The sequence below is a fragment of the Myxocyprinus asiaticus genome, chromosome 44, assembly GCF_019703515.2.
Source record: "Myxocyprinus asiaticus isolate MX2 ecotype Aquarium Trade chromosome 44, UBuf_Myxa_2, whole genome shotgun sequence".
Classification (NCBI taxonomy): domain Eukaryota; kingdom Metazoa; phylum Chordata; class Actinopteri; order Cypriniformes; family Catostomidae; genus Myxocyprinus; species Myxocyprinus asiaticus.
The window spans coordinates 33570912-33593543 of record NC_059387.1 but is presented as its reverse complement, the minus strand read 5'-3'; the positions used below and the strand labels follow the sequence as shown (position 1 = coordinate 33593543).

General features: G+C 37.5%; 2 protein-coding genes across 5 annotated transcripts in view; both read left to right on the top strand.

The window, feature by feature from the left end:
- LOC127434582 (calpain-15-like) overlaps positions 1–5765 on the top strand; it is a 39767-nt gene extending 34002 nt beyond the window's left edge. For all 4 annotated transcript variants that reach the window (XM_051687409.1, XM_051687410.1, XM_051687411.1 and 1 more), the window contains exons 9-12: positions 67–293; positions 1316–1479; positions 2964–3142; positions 3306–5765. In XM_051687409.1, coding sequence (XP_051543369.1) covers positions 67–293; positions 1316–1479; positions 2964–3142; positions 3306–3483 — 748 coding nt within the window. In that variant the 3' untranslated portion in view covers positions 3484–5765. The remainder of the gene's footprint in view (positions 1–66; positions 294–1315; positions 1480–2963; positions 3143–3305) is intronic.
- A 4262-nt stretch (positions 5766–10027) lies between these two features.
- LOC127434600 (putative protein MSS51 homolog, mitochondrial) lies at positions 10028–22632 on the top strand. The gene is made up of 5 exons (XM_051687439.1): positions 10028–10188; positions 10421–10548; positions 17209–17745; positions 18228–19935; positions 21041–22632. Exons 3-4 carry the CDS (start codon positions 17226–17228, stop codon positions 18272–18274), a joined length of 567 nt encoding a protein of 188 aa, XP_051543399.1. The 5' UTR covers positions 10028–10188; positions 10421–10548; positions 17209–17225; the 3' UTR covers positions 18275–19935; positions 21041–22632.

Below are 22632 nucleotides of genomic sequence, written 5' to 3'. Positions count from 1 at the left end.
AAAATTAGACGTGAAATATTAATTTAAAAACAGCTAAATAAAATGCAATCTCTCTGTGCTTTCTAGGCGGTCAGATACGGCTGATAGTCACCTGTTGGATCTGTGTATAATGGTGTTCCGGGCGTCGTTTGGTAATGGGAATAAACTGGTTCTGGGGCGTCTGTTGGCACACAGTAAACGTGCAGTGAAGAAGTTTGTAGGTTGTGATGTCATGCTGGAGCCGGGCGAGTATGCTGTGATGTGCTGTGCCTTTAATCACTGGCAGATGGACCTCACGGGGGCTTCAACACCAGGTACATACAATTTTTACAAGGCTAAAACTGTTTTAATGTGACCTTCATATAACAAAAGAAAATTTGAAATCTGTTAGTTTTAATTCAAATCAACCCCTGGGACATAAAAGTGCCTGAAGTTGAAGGAACACCCATACATTGTTTAATTAGAATTGACAAATCTTGATTAGTAGACCATGAAACCATAATATAAGAATCTTATTTGATGATACATTTATTTGAGAAATATATCCTTAATATATTTAAAGAAATAGTTCACCCAAAAATGAAAATTCTGTCATCATTTACTCACCCTCATGCCATCCCAGATGTGTAAGACTTTCTTCCCGTAGAACACAAATCAAGATTTTTAGAAGAATATCTCAGCTCTGTCAGTGCATACAATGCAAGTGAATGGTGGCCAGAACTTTGAAGCTCCAAAAAGCACATAAAGGCAGCATAAAAGTAATCCATTAGTGGTTTAATCCATGTCTTCAGAAGTGATTTAGTTGGTTTTAAGTGAGAACAGATCAATATATAACTCCTTTTTCACTATAAAGCTTAACGTCAGCAGTCTCCTTGGCTATCATGATTTCAAGCGCAATTACGCTTCCTAGCGCCATCTAGCGCTCTGCACGTGTCAAGAACTAGCAAGTGTAATCGAGTTTGAAATCATGATTCTGATTAGAGACTGAAATGGCAAGATATACAGTGAAAAGGGAGTTATGTTTTGGTCTGTTCTCACGCAAAACCAATTAGATCACTTCTGAAGATATTGATTTAACCACTGGAGTCTTTATGTGCTTTTTGGAGCTTCAAATTTCCAGTCACTATTCACTTGCATTGCATGGACCAACAGAACTGAAATATTCTTCTAAATCTTCATTTGTGTTCTGAAAGAAAGTCAAACACATCTGGGATGGCATGAGGGTGAGTAAATGATGAGAGTATTTTCATTTTGGGTGAACTATCCCTTTAATAGCAACATTATGGCACGTTTTTCAGGTCATCTAAAATGTCAAATTATGCGTGTGTTTTGTCAGTGTCCAGTCCCACCAACGCTCGGAAACCCAGTCAGGATTTCCCAGGGTACATCTTGGCCATCTACAGTTCCAGACAGGTGATGGTGGAGCAGGTGGAGGCCACGTCCACAACGCTTGCTGATGCCATCATCCTACTGACGGAGAACAAGGGAGAGAGACACGAGGTTCGACATCACACATGTTCAAGTGTCTGAGTCCAAGTCAAGTCGCTAATTTTGATTCCAAGTCCATTTGGATGGCTTCTTATTTATTTTGATGCCTTTTTTAATTTACTTGAGAAACATGAATTAGTTGTATGATACACAAAAGCATGTATGTGTATCCACATTAACCCTCGAGGATGCAGTAGTATTGCAACATTTGTTGGACGCGATTATATAATGTCTACTTTTCCTTACAGATGGGTTAAAAGTAAGAACTACACATTACAATAGCTGACACTCTGAACTAAGGATGCACCGATACCCCTTTTTCTCTAACGATCCCGATCCGAAACCAGTGTTGTTTTTTAATTAATCAGCTTATATAGAAGATCTTTACCTCACTGTGTTGAACTCATTGGGGGAACTCTTTTACCTATATGGAAATAAAAAATCATGCAGAAAAGAAGCCAGTTCTCTTTTTTTTTTGGGATCTGGACTTAATGATTTAAATCCCTGTTTTGTTCACTTCAGGTGTAACAGGATATAATTACACTTTGCATTCACACAAGTATTTTTGGAACCTAGTCAACCTAAATATTATTGTAATTTTAAAATGAATTATAATAATAATATTAATTAACAGTAGTAATATATATTCAGTCATGCCTTTTTAACTTTAAAACCCTCTGACTTTTATTTTGGCAGAACTCTCCAGGAGGTCCTCTAAGTGTGTGTGTGTGCGTGCGCGTGCGTGCGTGCGCGTGCGTGCGTGCGTGTGCGTGTGTGTTTGCACATGTCCGAGGACTTTGTGTGTTCAAACACACATCCACATATGTGGTCATTTTAATGATAATCCATTCATTTCCAATGGCCGGTCATTTTTGACCGGGAACACAACACGTGTTACAAAGTGAAATAAAACCAAAATCACGTAAAGAAAACAGTCCAATTTTTGGGGGTCTTTTCAGATACCATATGTGAACAAAGTCAAGGAATTTTATTCAAATTGGATTAAGTACAAAAAAAAAAAAAAAAAAAGAAAAAGAAAAATGTCGTCTGGGTCAACATAAGGGTTAAATATACTACATACATAATCAATATCAATAGTCCTGTTAGTTTTGAGTAGTCAAATTTCTCAACTGTATTGCTATGGAGTGGTGGTGGCATAGTGGACTGAAGCACTGAACTGGTAAGCAAAAGGTTGTTGGTTCGATCCCCACAGCCACCACCATTGTGTCCTTGAGCAAGGCACTTAACTCCAGGTTGCTCTGGGGGGATTGTTCCTGTAATAAGGGCACTGTAAGTCACTTTGGATAAAAGCAATTCACCCCAAAACAAAATATGCATATGCATAAAAATCATAATTTTTAAACCAGTGGCTTCCTAAAAACACAAAAAAACAAGGAAGAGAAAATAAATATCATCAATATCAATTCTTGGGTCTCTGACAGATAATTGCAGAAAACGAGAAGCATTGATGGTTTTTGTTCTTCTCCATGTCTCAGGGTCGGGAAGGCATGACTTGTTACTATCTGACTCACGGGTGGGCGGGGCTTATCGTCGTCGTGGAGAACCGTCACCCGAAGTACTACCTTCATGTGTCATGTGACTGTACTGACAGCTTCAATGTGGTGTCAACTCGAGGCAGCCTGAAAACCATCGATAGCGTGCAGCCCTTGCACAGGTAAACAAAGCGTTTGCACTGAATCACGCTAAAGACTTTTATACTGTGGTTTCAAAAGTCATTGATTTTTATATGTGGCTCATTAATTTATTTGTTTTTAATGAGACATGGAACCTACACCACGGATTCTAAGATAAATTGTGTTTCCTATTGTTCACTGCAGGCAGGTTCTGGTGGTTTTATCGCAGTTAGAAGGGAACGCTGGATTCTCCATCACACACAGACTGGCCCATCGGAAAGCTGGGCAGGCGTCTCTAGGCGACTGGACGTCCAGCAAGGCCACGCACTCGCCCCAACTCACCCCAGACACTGACGGACTGCACAGACCACGGCCGCTTTGACACACGCTTACACACGCACACATAGACACACACTCACAAACATGAAAACTGTCTCTCTCTTCACTAAACGATCATTATAGACCAAAACAGAGCCATGTTGATGAATACACACGCAGGCATTGAGAGGGTCTGAGTGGAACTACTGAGCCAATCACACGACTTCTCGCTGAGCCAAGACCCACCCACTGCAAACATGCACGCTCTCTCTCACTCTCTCACACACACACACACACGTGTCAACATAAGTATCTGGAGCCGATCCTGGGTGTCTTGCGTTACTTTCTAGTTTCATTTATGTATATTCCGTCTATCCAGTGATTAAATAAGAATCTCATAAAAACATTTCACCCCAAATTAAAGAAATGACTTTTTGCATGAAGAAAATTAAGCTTTTTTTTGTTTTGTTTTGTTTTTTTGCACCATTCAGATTTCTGCACAGTAGCATTAATTGCACATTTCCCCCCAAAATTCTCATTACTAAAAGCTGTCCGGATGATGAACTCTTTTTAATTCTCAGTATTCTTAATGGTGATTCTCGTTACTATAATTCGCATTACCTTCAAAATTAATGTAATGTACAGAGATTTTATTTTATTTTATTTTATAAGAAAGTAAAGGCAGTACAACCGAAACTATCATGATATATAAATATCTTACCATTTAAATAATAAATCATTTATTTTCTTGCAATACAGTAATAAGAGTGGGGGGATGTTCTTACACTGTAGAAAAATTATTTTATAAATTATTATTATTTGTTTTTTTTTCTAAGTTTAAAAAATATTAGCCTACTTATCTTAATATCTATCCTCAAAACAAGATAAAAGCAAAATATGTAAGATCATTTTTAGAGGTTTTTTCCTCTTGTTTTAATAAAAAAAAAAAATATTAGATTTATGTTTAAAACTAGACTTTTATTTAATAATTAACTTCATTCAAGATATAATGTATTCTGTAATAAAAAAAAAGTTATTATATGCAGTTTTACTTCTCAAGTATCTTGTTTTATCTTGTTTTAAGAATGTTATGATTTTTTTTTACTGGAAAATGTCAAAAATACAGATTTTTTTAATTTTATATTTTTAGCTAACTTGTCATGAAAATGTCACAATGCAAAAAACAAAAATCTTAATGCTCCAATGGCCCTTAAAATGCTTAATTTTCTTATGTTTTTTATGCAATTTTCTTTGTTTTAAGCAAAAAAAAAAAAAAAAAAGTGAGGTACGTGCTTAAAATCTATTTTGATATATTCTCTGAAAACAAGTTGTGGTATTTTATGCAGTTTTACTTCTCAAGTAAATGTATTTTGTTTTAAGGATGTTTCGATATTTTTACTGGAAAATGTCAAAAAATACTGATATTTCTTTTTTTTTTTAGCAGCTTAATTGTCATGAAAATAATGTCACAATGCAAAAAACAAATCTGACCATTCAGATGGCCCTAAAAAGGCTTAATTTTCTTTATGCAAAATATGATTTCAATGTAATTTTGAGGTGAAATATGATCGAAATATGTACTTGACAGGTTTCCTGTTATTCATCCTAGAATGGTGAGGGTTTTTTCACTGTTATAACAACCAGTCAGCACATTTTGACTGCTCTGGGGTCAGATATCATGTGTTATGGGAAATGTAATGACAAATGATGATACTTGATTTTGGTGAAAGGTCACGACGGGTTTCATGGAGGAAGGCACATGTGCATGTGGGCGTATTATTTGTGCAAACCATCGATTTTTATTTATTTATTTCATGTTTTAGCAAAGCTGAACATTTTTGAATGAAGCACAAGGTAAGCTGCTGAGAGAAAGAACTGATCAGTCGATCGATTAGATGTACGTCACTGATTGACTATTTAATTTTCAGGATCGCAATGATGTCATAGCTGTACCGACTGATGTTTTCATCTGTGCTGAATCTGATTGGTCGATTGCTCGGCCAGCAAGTTTCATAAATGTTTATTTGACTTTATTTGTGCACTGAACTTTAGTTCGCTGTCTCTCCATCTCGTGTACTTGTGTATTTCTTTTCCTTAATTTGTTGTGTTGGGCAGTGTCGCCGTTTCATCCAAATATGTGATGGACACACACACACACACACACACACACCAATCAAAATACTTGCTGTAATTACATCTCTGATGAACAGGAGTTTAATATGTAGAATATTTTATTAAATCTGGGACAAAAAAATTTATAAATGTAAAAAAATGTATGGTTGATTTGTAATCTCAGGTTCTGTTGGACCAAATGATGAATAAAGTTTTGTTTCATTTTTTTAAACCAAGGAACTTGTGAGTTTATGACTGTTTTTGTTCCTGCCGTTGTTTGTTCTTATAGGCGTGTAATTTGTTCAATGTTAAAATATTTCCCCCTATGCTAGTTTAATATGAAGAGATTACTCAGAGATTACCCTTGAGTATGCCAAATGTCCCGACACAGCGACAGTGATTCAACCAATGGTGTGAGTTTGGGGGCGGGACTTTCTGTTTTAAAACCAATGGAGTGTGTGAAAGGTTCTTAGCTCTCTTGGAAAGGAGGAAGTGGGAGACGGCAAACCAAATCAAAGGTGTTATTTATTTGACAAAACTACATTTCCCAGTGGTAAACACTCAAACACAATGTTAATTTGAACAGTACTGTCTCGGGGAGTGTGAAGCTCTCTCTCCCTCACTGGCATCTGGCTTGCCCTTAAATCCGTCTCCAACTCTCACTGCAATGACAAACAGCTGTTAGAGACAATCATTGACAGGTCATGATCCTTACCGTTCTCATCTCCTGATCTTGCTCACCAAGCCCCCACTACCACATACCCCCACCCTTGACTCAGGCCAGGGAGCCATCCAGCCTGCCTAGTACCCCCCACCCCCCCATTTCTGGAGAGGAAGTCCGCAACAGCCATCTGCGCCCCAGTCTGTGGACCACCTCTAACTTATCGGCTGGAGAGCCAAATACCTACGTGTGATCTGCGCGTTGGTATCCTTCATGTGATGGAGCCACTGGAGCGGGGTCCAAACAGAGGGTGACTCAAAGAGCTGCAGGAAGGCCTCCAGATCATCTTGGGGGCCCATCTTGACGAGCGGAACAAGGGGCGGGGCGGTCGTGGGGTCCGAGGTCGTGGTGGCAGCCCCCTTCTGGGGCAGCAAGCTCCAGAGCACCTGCTGGTCCTCCGCTTGGGCCTGGAGCAGCATGATGAACTGCTGCTCCTGTTCAGTGCGCAGCTCGAGGAGGGCCTGATGCTGTGACTGGTGGATGCTGGAGAGGGTTTTGAATGCGTCCTCCAGAGGTGAGGCATCCATGGCGGCGATCTTCCTCTGGCTCCTGGGTTTCAGCACCAGTGTGAAAGGTTCTTAGCTCTCTTGGAAAAGAGGAAGCAGGAGACAGCGAATCCAACTCATCCAAACCGTTCTCATCTCCTGATCTTGCTCTCCATTCACAAACGGCGCTCAACCATGCCCCCACAACCACAGAGTGTTTAGGAAGCCTCTTTGAAAACAGTTATTATTTTTGCAATTCCATTTGGTGCCGCTAGTGGCGCAGAAATTACACACTTCTACTTAAATGATTAATTTCTACATTTCTACGTTTATAATTATTATTATTTTTTTTATGTTTGTGTAATATGCAAATCATCTAAATAAGTTGAATTTACCGAGAATAGCTTTTTGCAGGTGATGGCACAGGCCAGAAATCATAAGTTTAAAAGGTAAATTCAGAAAGTGCTGCTATTCCCTGGAAATTTGGGGATTTAAAAAATATATATAATTTATTATTTATATTATTATTATTGTTATCATTATTATTATAATTAGAATAGGTTACTGCTCTTTCAAATAATGTTTCCAATCTGGATCAACACAGGGTTATGCTGATGTTCAAAGTAATCGCCAACAAATATGGGTGTTTAAGGCAGATGTATAAACTATTACCCCCAATCCTAAATATATGGTTACGTAATAGCCCTTCAAAGTACCAATATTTATCATTATTACTACCACTAACTCTAAAGGGCAAAATATTTTCAACACTATTATTGTAAACTTGGAATTTTTATAATTATAATTTAAATAGATATCTGAGTCTTACAATAACACATTTAACTTAAAAATTGAACAACAACTAATAGCCAGTCGCACTTCTCTTTCAGAGCTGGTTTTGTGTCTACTCTGTCATGTTCAAAATGTTTGAGGTTGAAGGCAATAAAAATGTGTAAAATAAAATGTAAGTGTTACAGTGGTTAAAATCAGCCTTATCTACACTGAAAACACTAATAAGTTGACTTTACTCAATTGATGGAGTAAACTCATTCACTCAATTGAATTGAGTAATGGCATCTCCAAAACTTGTATGATTAAGTTCATTTAACTTGGTGTTAATATAGGATGAACTTAACTTTTTAAGTTAAGGTAACTAGATGCAAGTGAACTTAACTTAGATTTGCTATTTAAATGTTGTTTCAACTTAACTATTTTAAGTTGACATTTTTATTAGTATTTTTATTTATTTTTTTAAATGAAGATTATAACTGATTCTAGGTCAAACATCAAATAAACTTATGTCTCCACAGAAATGCAATAATGCAATAGTTTGAGCTTTTAACACTTAAAACCTTAAGTCTGTGGATTTTTAAGAAAAGTTCAAAGAACTTAGATTTTTGAATTATGGGCCCAAAACTTGACATTTCAAGTAATGTTTAATTAAGACGACTTGATTTTTCAAGTAATGACAACATTAGTGTTTATACGATTGCATCACCACATTATTTACAGGCAATATGAATTGATTTTTGACAAAAATAATATTTTGCCTGGAAGAAATGTGCTGTGTGAGGGGAGGGCTAGTAAAATGTTGACAGGGAAATGTGTGCGTCAATAGACCATGGGCATCTTGAAATGCTGGGGGTAAGTAGATCTTGGGGTTATTCTAGACCAGGGGCGATACTAGGGTCAGTGGACATTCGGGGCTTAGCCCAGACCTCTGTGGATATGTGGATTTCCTCTTTGATGAAATATCAGAATGTAATACACTTTATAATAAATACCTGAATACATCTATGATGTGTCATACAGTAAACTCGAAGTCTCACTAACCGATACGTCTATACACACATTCTGTATGGCTGTATACAGTTTTCATTGATTCGTTGGGTGCTTAAGATAATTTACAAGAAAGCAGGTTGTAAACAAGCTAAATTGGTACTAGAGATGAAAAATATTAGCTATATCGCCTAAAGTTTGCTATGTTTATTGCATTGTGTCTTAATAAAGAGTTTTGCTAAACACACAAATGTCCTAACTCTTGACTTTAGAGTTAGAAAATTCCTCGAATACATCTGTATATATTACTCCTTGCTTTCAGGGTTATATACGTATCTAAATATTTGGTACTTAGTGCATCTGGATGGACCAACTCAACACAGTTTCCAAGACACTGCTGCAATTGTGTGCTGCAAGCTCTCCTCTTGCATGCGCACACAAAGGCCACATGAGAGCTGGAAAGCATGACCAAAACATTTGGAGCTTTGCGGAAAACATTTGTGGCTTAAGCCCTGGTAGCCCAGCCCTGGAGCCGCCCATGTTCTAGACCCTCATGAAGTCTTGAATGACTCTGGGGAAGAGGGAGGGGTAACTGGAGGGTAAGAAAAGTGTTCGGGGTAATTTGTACTTGTTAGAGACTTGACCTGGACAGTCTCTCCTCTTATCCCAAAAAAGGAGAAAGGGGAAAAGAAAGAGAGAGAGAGGTGGAGTTACTACAGCTGTCTGATTTCGGGAAGTGACTGGATATGGATTTTAGGGAAGTTTAATTCTCAAGGCAGTGGATTTTGGCTGTTCCTATGAGATATTCAGCAAATTGTGTTTTTAATTTACAGATTGCAGCTTTCTCTTTCTAGTGAGTACTATTCACCAGTGATCATATTTGCTCAAATTATATTTCCGCTGTGATATTTCTTCTAATTTTAAGAGTTTATATCAGTTCCTGGAGATTCTAGGGTATGTATGTGAATGTTCAGGTGTCAGTACGCAGTGATTTATCTAATAGCTGTGGTCTCTAAAAGTCTAATGTTCAGCGTGCAAAGCAAACCTACAAATCTCTTTCTCGCTCTCATCTATATCTCTTTATTTATGGTTTCAAGATTGATGTCTTTGTGAGTAACTGATGTGACATATTAGAGCACTGAAGTGTCGTTTATCATGTTTGCAGCTTTTTGAGTGTTTGCTTTGCCATTTAAATGTAGAGAAATCAGTTCTGTGCATGAAAGTACAGGTCATTTGGGGACATATATCTATATATAAATATCTATCTGTCTATATTGTGACAAAATTCTGATTGATTTTAAGAAAATCTTAAAACATTCACAGTAATATAAGATTTGTTTTATTTTTATTTTTTTATATTTTTGAGTTTACTGTTTACTGAGAGGTGGAGGAAGAGAGTTACATGTTTAATTATCATAAAATTAATGTCACAATGCAAAAAGTCTTAATGTTTCTAAAAATATGCTTCATTTTCATTTGGGGCTTTGTGTGCGTGTGTAGGTGAAGACCTCAAACAGAATGGCCGGTCCAGTTCCAGCTCTACCAGACACTTTTATTCCCAGTTCTAACAGTGTTTACTCTGACCAGTTTGGTTTCTACTCTCTGGACTGTAACGTGCCTGGACTTTCTAAAGTCATCTTAAACTCAACATGAAGGACTACAATGATTACAGGTGAGAAAAAAAAAAACTGTTGGACCCAGCCTAAGATGTTCAGCTCATAGTTTTAAAGGTATTTTGGGCACCAGCTTGGCCATGCTGGGAGACCAACTTAAACTAGCTTTAACCAAGCAGGTAAAAGAGGTTTCCCATTGAGAAGATATGGGATTTGAAACATTGAGAAGATGTTCTCTCTCTCTCTCTCTCTCTCTCTCTCTCTCTCTCTCTGTTTGTTTGTTTGTTTCAGGACAGCATTGGAGAGGAAAGGAAAAGTTGGATTTCATTCCCATATAGAAATGTTTCAAAATTTGGAAGACACTTCCAGCCGACCTACTAGACCCTAAAGCGCTTAAACACTGCATTAAATGAGTATATGTAAGTGAACGCAACACAAGTGAGTATAATGCATGTGCACACACACACAGATGACAAGTTCAAGTTGAACTTTGATGCTGGCTTGACAAAGCATTGTGATAGATAGATAGATAGATAGATAGATAGATATAGACAGACACATAGATAGATAGATAAATAGATAGAAATAGACAGACAGACACACAGATAGATAGATAAATAGATAGATATAGACAGACAGACACACAGATAGACAGACAGAGAGAGAGATGATAGACAGACAGACAGATAGATAGACAGATAGAAATAGACAGACAGACACATAGATAGATATAGACAGACAGACACAGATAGATAGATAGATAGATAGATAGATATAAACAGACAGACAGACAGACAGATAGATAGATAGATACAGACAGACACATAGATAGACAGACAGAGAGAGAGATGATAGATAGACAGACAGACAGACAGACAGATAGATAGGTAGATAGATAGATATAGACAGACAGACACATAGATAGATATAGACAGACAGACAGACAGACAGACAGATAGATAGATATATAGATATAGACAGACAGACACATAGATATATATTGATAGATAGATATAGACAGACAGACACATAGATAGATAGATAGATAGATATAGACAGACAGACAGACAGATAGATAGATATAGACAGACAGACACATAGATAGACAGACAGAGAGAGAGATGATAGATAGACAGACAGACAGACAGATAGATAGATAGATAGAGACAGATAGATAGATAGACAGACAGACAGATAGATAGACAGACAGAGAGATGATAGATAGATAGACAGACAGATAGATAGATAGAGACACATAGATAGATATAGACAGACAGACACACAGATAGACAGACAGAGAGAGAGATGATAGATAGATAGATAGATAGATAGACAGACAGACAGACAGACAGATAGATAGATAGATAGATAGATAAAATCAAGCCAAAACAGATCCATGTGTTGCAAAATATTAAATCACAACATTACTTAATTAATTCACCACCGCTATATCTATAACAGTTGAAGCCGCTGTTATTTTGGTTCTTTTTACATGACGTCAAGACTGTCAAGTCGGAGCTTTCATAGAATTCAGAGTTTACAACTTGAAATTACTAGTTCTACAGAAACGTGAACAGTATTTACAGTAATTCTGACACAGTGTGAACGCACCATTAGGCCATGTCCACACTAATCAGTTTCCCAGCGTCATCGTTTTCCAAAGTTTGCAGCCATGGAGAATGTTTCGAAAGTCTCCGTTTTCGATGGAGGATCATTTATTTGATTTTTTTTTAAACTAGTGTGGACAAAGTACAGAACTTCTTATGAAAACTAATGTTGACGTTGCCTAAAGGCCTTGTGTGTGTTTGTTTATATTTGAATTTTTCAAATTTTTAGCCTTGGCCCGTTCGATTGCCCACTGTGCGAAAACCGCAATTCTGATCAGTTAGAAAAGAAACGGCAAGCCAAGTCAAGATGTAGCTTAAAAGCTCCAGGAGGAGTTAGCCTGAACTACTTTTAGATTTACATTTGCAAAAGAAAATGTGAGTGATGCTTGCCCATGCTGAACTCGCCAGCACGAAACTAGGGTGTTGCTAGGATGTTGCTATGTGGTTACTAAGGTGTTCTGTGTGGTTGCTAGGTGGTTGTTTACTGGCCAAAGTGAACAGAGCCCACCCAAAAGTCTATGATACACTGGTGTCTGGATATGGTTCAGGTACCACCTTCAACGTAAGGCATAAATATGCAGGGCGCGTTTCATGTTGAAGTTTAATACTAATGGTTAGGGGTTTATTTAAATCGCTAACCCCTAGTCAGAGCATGCTAGCCTTAGCATGCGAGATGCTATTGTAGAGAGCCATTCGATTTTACTACAATAATAGAACTTAAGGAACCATTCTTTTAGTATTCACTTAACAGCATCTTTCATTTATCAGCTCAATGTCACTATTCCACACGTGACACACGTGTTATTAAAATTGCGTGAGATCAGGTGCACACACACACTGCTTATCCCAGTTGGTGCTGTCTTTCCTGTTTTCGGGTGTAGGTTGTATAATGTAGCTCTTTTAGGGTTCTGCTCTTTGAGTATTATCACCCTCTTGTTTTCATCATACAAATCTAATGCAAGATGTTAACACCTCTAACTGCCCCCCCATCCATTAACACCAGGTGCTCATGCTACAAGCTAACATGCTAATTCAACACAACCACACCATACAGGATTATCCACGATCGTCCCAGTTTTTGGCCGTTTGTATGCCAACTTCCAGATGCAAAACTCAATGGAATTTGAATATTTTCCCGGAGAATTGTTTATCACTTTTTCTCAGGAGAAACATCTGAGAAGCAGCAGAATTCAGCAAAAGTCTCCATTTACTCTCCATGTATTCTCATTGCTGTTGAGAAGTAACAGTTGCGATATTAAAAAGATCTCATTTGTGATTTGTCTCTCCTATGGGCCACGCAGTTGAGTTCAGGCCTGTTCTCCTGTGGTTGGCCTGGAGGTAAAATACTACACAGATCAAACCACAGATATTCACCAAAAATAGCATGTGGTTACAGTGAAGTTAGAGTCCAGTTGGGCGTCTACTGTTCAAGTATTCTTTCAACACACTGCTCAACCAAAGAAGACATTACTGCTTATTCTTTGCTATTAACCAACCCACCATCACCATCCAAGAGAGATCCCATTTCACAAGTAATGATCCAGAGATTTGATCGAACTGGACTGGTCCAGTCCCCAAAGATTTTAAAGTCTGGTTGAACTGAAATTAAACTGATTTGTCAGAACATTATTCAAAGGTTTGTCTGCTAATTGGGAATGTCTCTGTACTCACCATAGTTGGTTCTGTCTCCCTTTGTCTGTACCAGCTGTTCTCATAGAATCCGAGCAGATTCCCGATGCCACCACCTCAATAAAAACGTAAAGTATTAAACGAAGATGGCGTATTCTAAAAATGGCACAGACCTTTTTATCTGTCTGTTGAAATGTTTACTCTTGAGGATTGATGTTATGTAATAACACTTTGATTTTAAAGGGACAGTTGATCAAAAAACAAAAATTCTGTCATTATTTATTCACCCACATGTCGTTCAAAACCCGAATGACTTTCTTTCTTGTGGAAAAAAAAGATGCATTTTTGAAGAATATCCTGGCATCTCTTTTACATAAATGAAAGTTAATGGGGACTGGAGCTGTCAAGCTCTAAAATGCCACAAAACACCATAAAAGTGACCTATAAGACGTATGTGCTGTATTCCAAGTCTTCTGAAGTAAAACAATTGCTTTGTGTGAGAAACAGACTGCAATTTAAGTCCTTTACCAATAATCTTCCGTTAACTGTTGCAATGGGATCACATGCTCAGTGCTCTGTTTGGTCTGTTCCTCTCAAAATCACGATCGTATTGCTTCAGAAAACTTGGAAAATGATGCATGAGTACTGTAGACTATTTTTGTGATACTTTTATGGTGCATTTAGTCACAAAAAAGCACTGTTTGGTTTCATTGTATTCTTTAAAATATCACCTTTCATGTTCCCGGAGGAAAGTAAGTCATTTGAAATGGAATAAGGACAGAATCTTCATTTTTGGGTGAACTATCACTTTAACCTCTTATCTTGTCTCTTTCTTGGTATCTGACATGCACATGTGTCTGTCAGACATCACAGGTGTCTGAACTGTATAACTGCAGTAAAGACCGCCAGAAGGAGGACTGGTCTTTGCATAAGAAGTTCTGTAAAATGCTGCACAAGTTTTCCATCGACAGGCTGGTGGAATGGCTTGTTCACACAAGTGAGATAAAAGACGAATACTGTTGCTAGGGTGATTTAGGTCAATGATATATATTTACATTTACATTTATTCATTTGGCAGATGCTTTTATCCAAAGCGACTTACAAAAGAGGAAACCATAAGCGAATCATCTTAAGGAGACAGTGGTGTGAAAAGTGCTGTATTACAAAGTTTCACTAGCATCATAATAGTGTTCAAAACAGAATAAAGTGCAACAGGACATTTTTTTAATGACTGGTTAAGTGCTCATGGAAAAGATGTGTTTTTAGATGTTTTTTGAAGACAGAGAGTGAGTCAGTTTCACGGATGGAGTTGGGAAGGTCGTTCCACCAATGTGGTACGATGAAGCTGAAAGTCCGGGAAAGTGTTTTGGTGCCTCTTTGTGTTGGTACAACAAGGCGACGTTCCTTAGCCGACCGCAGGCTTCTAGTGGGTGCGTAGCTCTGCATAAATGATTTTAGGTATGCTGGAGCAGACCCAGTGACTGTTCTGTATGCCAGCATCAGAGCCTTGAACTTGATACGTGCATCAACCGGCAGCCAGTGGAGAGAGATGAGGAGTGGTGTAACATGTGCTCGCTTTTGTTCAATAAAGACCAGACGTGCTGCTGCATTCTAGATCATTTGCAGGGGTTTAATTGCGCATGCAGGGAGGCCTGCAATGAGAGCGTTACAGTAGTCCAGTCTAGTTATGACAAGTGACTGGACAAGCAGTTGTGTGGCATGTTCAGAGAGGAAGGGTCTTATCTTCCTGATATTGTAGAGTGTGAATCTACATGATCTTGCGGTCTTTGAGATGTGATCTGTGAAATTTAGTCTGTTGTCGATGGTTACCCCTAGATTAATGACTGATTTGGAAGGTGTTACTGTAGTTGCACCCAGCTGCACGGTGATGTTGTGTTCAACAGCAGGGTTGGCTGGAAAGACAAGGAGTTCAGTCTTGGCTGGGTTGAGTTGCAGGTGGTGCTCCTTCATCCAGGCTGAGATGTCTGCCAGGCAGGCAGAAATTCAAGCAGTCACTGTGGTGTCATTGGGCTGGAAAGACAAGTAGAGATGTGATATCTCATCTCTAGATTAGCGGTCTGCACGGGCATTACGTTAAAGCCTGAACCTGGCTGGTACCAACATATTTTAAGCCCAGCATCAAAAATCACTCACTCTCTATAATTTCTTCCAAAAACAGATTTGGCATACCATTTATCAAGCATTGAAACTTCACTGAATCAAAACAGTCACAAGAAGTCCTCTTTGCAACTTGAATTTCTTAAAGGAATATTCCGGGTTCTATACAAGTTAAGCTCAATCGATAACATTTGTGGGATAATGTTGATTACCACAAAACTACATTTTTACTCGTTCCTTTTCTTCCTTTCAAAAATCGAGGTTACAGTGAGAAACTTACAATGGAAGTCAAAGGGGCAAATTTTCCCATTGACTTCCATTGTAAGTGCCTCACTGTAACCCAGATTTTTTCATATTTTAAAGGAAAGGAGGGACGAGTCGAAATTTATTTTTGTGGTAATCAACATTATGCCACAAATGCTTTCGATTGAGCTTAACTTGTATAGAACCCGGAATATTCCTTTAAAAATGTTGATTCTTTGTGACACCGGCGCTAAAAATGCTAGACACAGCGCAACGAATAAAACAGAACGCAGTTGCCTCAAAATGCGTTTTAAAAAATTGAAGTTCTTTTTCACTTAAAACACAGTGTCTAAAAAATGTGGCTGTCCTGTGCGAGACGCTGAAAAAACAGGGAGACGTGGCGCAACGTTCAAAAACGTCCGTCAAGCGTATGTTTGCATAGAAAAACATTTGAAAAACAGCACAGACGCACACAAAAACATGTCTGTCCACGCGTGTTTGTGTGTGAGAGTATGTGCACGAAACAAGTTACATTACATATTTTATATATATTATATATTTATTATATTTTGAATAAATATAGCCTTATAAAATTATATTATTTTATCAAAATAATTACAATAATAATTATACTAATTCCGTTTTCATTAATTACAAGCCCAAAGCCAGTTATAGAAACTGACCCAAACCTGGCCCAAAACACGACGGTTTGTCGGGTCCCGTCGAGCTTGGGTCGGGTAGCAGACCTCAACTCTAAATATGGCTCAGATTCAAGGCCAGTACTAGGATGCAATCTTTGGGTGGGCATTTTGGCCTTTAGGGTGGGCAATAGCCTCTCTCTTCATCTAACCATGGGGGTCCCCCTTGGTCGTTTCGCCATCCGAGTGGGGGGGCACAATGAAAATCTAGGGGACCAATGCCCCCCCAGCCCCCCCTTATACCCGTGCCATGGACAGATTCCTCTTTCGATGTAACTCTGTGGAATTTCTCCACCGTTTTATAAGTCTAATACCTTAGAAGGTAATAGCACACCTCTCCTCAGTAAGCCATACAAATATGAAGTATAATTAAATGACTGTAGCGCAAATGGTATGAAATGAGTTAAGTTTAATACTTAAGGTTAGAGATTTGTTGAAATCCCCACCAAAGAGTGACACCTAAAAACTGAAGTGTGTAATTTCAGAGACACTAGATTTTGACCAAACAGATTTGCAGACATAATCACTGTTTTCAAACAGATTCCCAAAAACTCCCTCCTCCTTCCATTGGTTGCACAAACAGATAGTCCCGCCCCAAACACACGCCATTGGTTGAGCCAATGTTGCTATGTCGAGCCAGATGGGCTGCTCAAACAAACAGAGGAATGTTTTGATAGAGACACAACTTTACACGTTTAGGTGAAATCAACCAACAAATTACTCTGAGCTTATGAATTTTAACATCGAAAAATATTATTTTGTCAATAACCCTGTGCTCCAACAGGAGATCTTCCTTTCTCCATGGAGGTGTGGTCTCGCCCTGCTAATAAAGTGAGGTGTTGGGACGACTGGCTGTCTATGCAGGGCGATCTGACGCCCCGTCTGGAGCCCATCCTGTCCGGCCAAAACACGACAGATCTCTGGACCAATGCCTACCGACCGTGGCCGGAGGAGGCGGAGCTTCGCGAGTCTGTGTGGCATGTGTGCAGCGAGTTCTTTTCTCGGTCATTGACTGTGGACCCGTATTCTCGCCCTCTGACCGTACATCTTGTTGGCGCCGGTCACAACGAGACCCTGGGAGCCAGAACGACAGACATGGACAAGCTCAGCCGCATGTTCCCGGGGCACCAGGGTCTGGAGGTGGTGATGGTGGGGCCAGAGGTGGTGAAGGGGCCCATCGTGAGGCCCCCGCTGAGGGCTTTTGGACCCCGAGGAAGAGTGTACATCAGTGCTTACAAGGGCCTCTATCATCAGTTCTGGGAGGACGTTGTAGAGAAAGGAGAAGCAGCTAAACCAGATCTCGTGGTTGGCTTTCACCCAGGTAGCTAATTCACATGCTTTCATACACGCTTTTGCATGCATACATTGATACTAACAATTTCAAAGTAATAGGCCAAGCAACACTACATATTAGACTACTATACTTAACTTTTATCAAATCTAACAAGTGTTATTTCTTGTAGCCTGATACATACTGTACATCAATTTTAATTCCAAAAATAATGTTGATGCAACATCCTTTTAGCACAGCATGGTTGTCAGTTGTTTCATATTCACTGATATATCCAATAGGAAATGTGAAGCTTATAATTTTATAAAAGCAAATATTCTGTGAAAACTTGTGTATTATTTCAGCTGCAAAGTGGTTTAAATTGTCATTTTTGCAGGATTACAGGGTTTATGGCGTTACGTTGTCATGGCAATGAAGTTGTAAAATTTTATATATCTTTACATAGATGCGGTTAGTAAGCAATTTTATTTCACTAAAATCATGTTTACACACATATTGTTTCCGTCTTGCAGCTATACTTTTGAAATGGTTTTTAATGTTTACGGATTGGCCCCATTGACTTCCATTGTAAGTGTCTCACTGTAACACATATTTTTGCTTGTTTTTTTTTAAAGAAAAGGAGGGAAGGGTCGAACAAATGTTTGTGGTAATCAACATTACGCCACAAATGCTGTTGATTGAGCTTAACTTGTACTGAACCCGAAATATTCCTTTAATAACGTTTCATTGCAGCGATCGCCGCTACTTGCTGTATTGTTGTGCATTTGATAAATAAACTTTGACTTGACATGATTTGACTTGAAACGAACTGTCTGAACAAACTGATCAGTTAAAATACATCTAATTTACCAATGCTACATTCAATATGGTTTGAAACGCTCACTCGACTCTGCTCGTTCAGTTTTAAAGATGCAAATTTGCATAATGTGACAAAACAAAACATGATTGTATTTGGAAAGAAATGTCCTGCAGTGTGACACGTTATACTCAATCTAAAACGTTTTTAAATGGCATTTTGCTCATTCTTTTATAGTTGTTGCAGTATGTTCGCAAGTAAAAGGTTATTACAAATGGGTCCAACCCGATCTCATGACAAGTTGTAGTAATAGTACGAGATGGCAAAATCGTACAAAATTGTCAGAGTTGACTCGTACAAAAACATACTACTTTAACTGGTGGAAGGTTGTTTTGATTGAAATTAATTTTTACTAATAAGGTGGCGAGGGGGCCTTTTACCCCACACTTATTGCAAAAGACCCTCGAGAGGTTATAGTGATATAGAGGCAATAGGACAAAGCTTGTCAACATATGCAAATATTTTTTAGACAGAAAATTCTTATTAAAAAAAAAAAAACTTTAGAAAAGGGTACACCATTTCTAGTTCATTTCAATCACATTTGGCATTTCAGAACATTTTAAATATTCTATTAACAAATTAATCTCCATTGTGATTGGATTAGTCGAAGTGAGCCCACTTTGAACATTCTTCATAGCAAATCTGTTCCTACCAATTGAGCGAAACAATGTGTTTTATGGGGGGGCTTTAGCCCCTGCAACAGGTATACCAACCAAATACTATCCTGTCACTTATTGGACATTAGCCCCATTGTCGTGTTGCTTTGGCTAAAAGTTTAGGGTTAGGTTAGGTTAGGGTTAAGGCTTAACCCTAACCTAACCCTTAATTAATATGTATTTACTGACTGACTTAAAATGATCACTCACTGTGTGTCAAATGTAAGTGCAAATTGGCACTGGATAGAAAAAGAAATGGAGGTACAAACGTTTTGTTTATTTTCCATTTTTAATTACTTACTGTCAATTTATAACATTATTATGTGTTAATTAAAGCGTTTAAAGTAAATAAACACACTCATAACATTTTTTCCAGTTGCTGTTTTTCTAGGACCCTTGAACATGCTGACTTTAAGTCCCCTATATCACCACACGGACACCTAATTTAGAAAGAGGGGACGTACAGGCTATCAATCACAAAGTGAAGACAAATAAACAAAGCCAGAAATTATCCAGCTAAACTCTCTTTGTTACTGTTCATGTTTGATTTAAATGTTCAGATCTGTCCTGTTTTATTTGCTCTTTTTGTGAGTGTTTGTGGTTTAAGAGTTCAGGGTTCCACGCGTCTCAGAGGTTAGGAGAGGGCTGGCTGCCCACGTTACTGCCGCTCAGAGACTACAACCTCCCATCCATATTCACCATGTACAAGTATGTGACCATTTACTTACATACACTAAGTGTTTTCACAGCACGTACACAGCTTCACACATATGCACAATTGACATGGCATGTTATTTTACTGTCTTCTGAGAAAAAGGCCATTCTTTTTTCTCTTACAATTTCTTTATTTGGCTGGACAGCAACATTTTATCCAAAAACAATTATCTATTCAAACTGAATTTTAATTTAATTTAATTTAATTTAATTTAATTTTAAATTTACATTTAAATTTAAATATAATTTTAATTTAATTTAATTTAATTCAATTTTATTTTATTTTATTTTATTTTATTTATTATTTTATTATTTGTTATTATTTTCTATTTTATTTTATTTTTGTCTTGCAGTGCAACTGTCCTCATCATAAACTGTGAAATACAAAAACTAAATTTAAAATTTTAATAAAAAAATCAATAAAAAAATTAACAATGTGAATAGAAGTACTTTTTAAACATAGTGGCATTTTCTACTGTAATTAGGGTCTGTTCTCAATAACGGCTGGTTATGAATTTACATATTGCTCTAAAAATGTAAGCAAGTCTGTAAAATGTTATCACCAATTATTAAGTCCTGTGGAGTAACTCCATTTTTTAAAATCCGCATGTAAATGTGCGATGTCTGTGGGATTCTTGAAAATTGTGCTAATTGGGACGCTAAAAAGAAATGGAATAAATAAGACATTTTTTAAGTTTTAAGTTAGGGAAAGGTAGTATTTTACCTACTACCATTAACTCAATTTGTAATTTTCATGTGGAAATACTTCCATGTTTATTTACTCAGTATAACATGTGAATACTGTTTTACATGGATTAATAATGATTGAGAGAAAACATGGAATATTTTGACTTTTAAAAATAAATTTGTCACGCTGCACAACAATTTTATATGCACTTGTAACTGCAAAAAATGTTTTAAAATGATGAAAAACTCAGTCAGCTGCTACAGCATCTTAAAAACATACACTTTCCCAAATATCGTAACCTAAAATATTTACATTGTACATTTGTTAACTAACCATAAACCCTCACATGCATATTTCTTGGACATTATACCGTATTTGTACTATTTGTTCTCTGCCCCCTCTCTCTCATAGTGATGCAGAGCTGCAGTACTCTCTTCAGATACTAACAGAACTTGAGATGGACATTAAAGACACTGGGCCAGACCCCTTCAGATCCCAGAAACCTGAGCAGGTTCAGTCCAGCCCAAACAAATCGCCCAGTTACTGCAATGCCGTCTACATTTACTTTCAGGGGCTGCTGGAGGCACAACAAGAGGAAGATTAGAAGTTTCAGGAACCTACAGTTTAATTGCCTTATAAACCATCTGAATACATTTCTCAGTTTTTTTTCACACAAGTCACTACATTTCTTTAGTATTTGGACATCCGTCACAAAAAAAAAAATGTGCCAGTTCTTCCAAAGAAAAAATAAAATTGCTCAAACATCCATTGCGTAAGATTTTCAGTGTCACTTTCATTTCGAGTTAAGTCATTATTTAAGAAACATGCTATTAAAAAAAAAGAAAAAAAAAAAAGAAAGAAAAGCATTTGCATCACATTTTATGAAACATTCAGCACCTCCTTGTGGTGGAATAATTCTGCCACACTTATAGATGATGAAACTATATATCCAATACATGCTAAATAAACATTAACATTGTATATACTGTTAATGACACTTAATATAGCCTAACAGCTATAATCATAATACTATAAATAATCTTTATAATGATGAACATTTCATTTTAAACTTGTACGGAGAACTTAAAGTAGGTTGAGTTTGACTCCTGGAACAGACAATATGTCTCATATTGTATTATAAAGCATACAGTATGTTTCTATTTAGATTCCACTACTGTCAATATAATTTATTTGATATGGAATTGATTGTCATTTGATATGGAACAAGTGTGATGAATATAATAAATACATTAATCAATTACATAAATGTAATACAGGTGTATCTGTGACACTGAAAACACAATAACAAATTCTATAGGTACATTTTCTGGAAAAAGTCAAAAATAAAAATGTGAGTGGTGCTTGCCAAGGCAAAACTGCCTCAGTACACCGCTTTGAGACAAAAGAACCCACACCCATGCATCTTCTGGTGCAGAGAAATTGCATGTTGCTATATGGCTGATAAGGTGCTTTGGATGGTTGCTAGGGCGTGGCTAGGCAGCTGAAAGGCTACTGGTTTGATCCCCAAAGAATGAGTTATATGAGCTATTGTGCACATCTATAGCTGTTCAGTTACCAACATGAAAATATAAAGAACAACATTGTTATTATATTGCTACCAGCCTACTGTACAGTATGTTTCAATCAAGATCTCTCAATGCATATTTTCACAACTATGTTAGATGTCTTTGTTGTCTCCCCTTAAATGATGCAAATGAAATGACATTTCATAAAATAGTGGTAGGCCTATTCTGTTTGTTTATTCTGAAAGGCTGAATTTTACTTAATAGAGGTAAATTAATTTAAGTCTTTTTCTTGCCAGTAATAAAGAATCAAGCCAAAGGCTTTCAAAACTCCTGCCAAATTTGTTTTAGACTTTCTTTGCATATGGCAATATATCGGTGTTTCTACACAACTCACAGAATATATTGATTGGCAGCTTGGAAATAAAATCAGTTGCATTTCAGCCTTTTGCACTACAGTGCCAGTATTAGGCTACACAC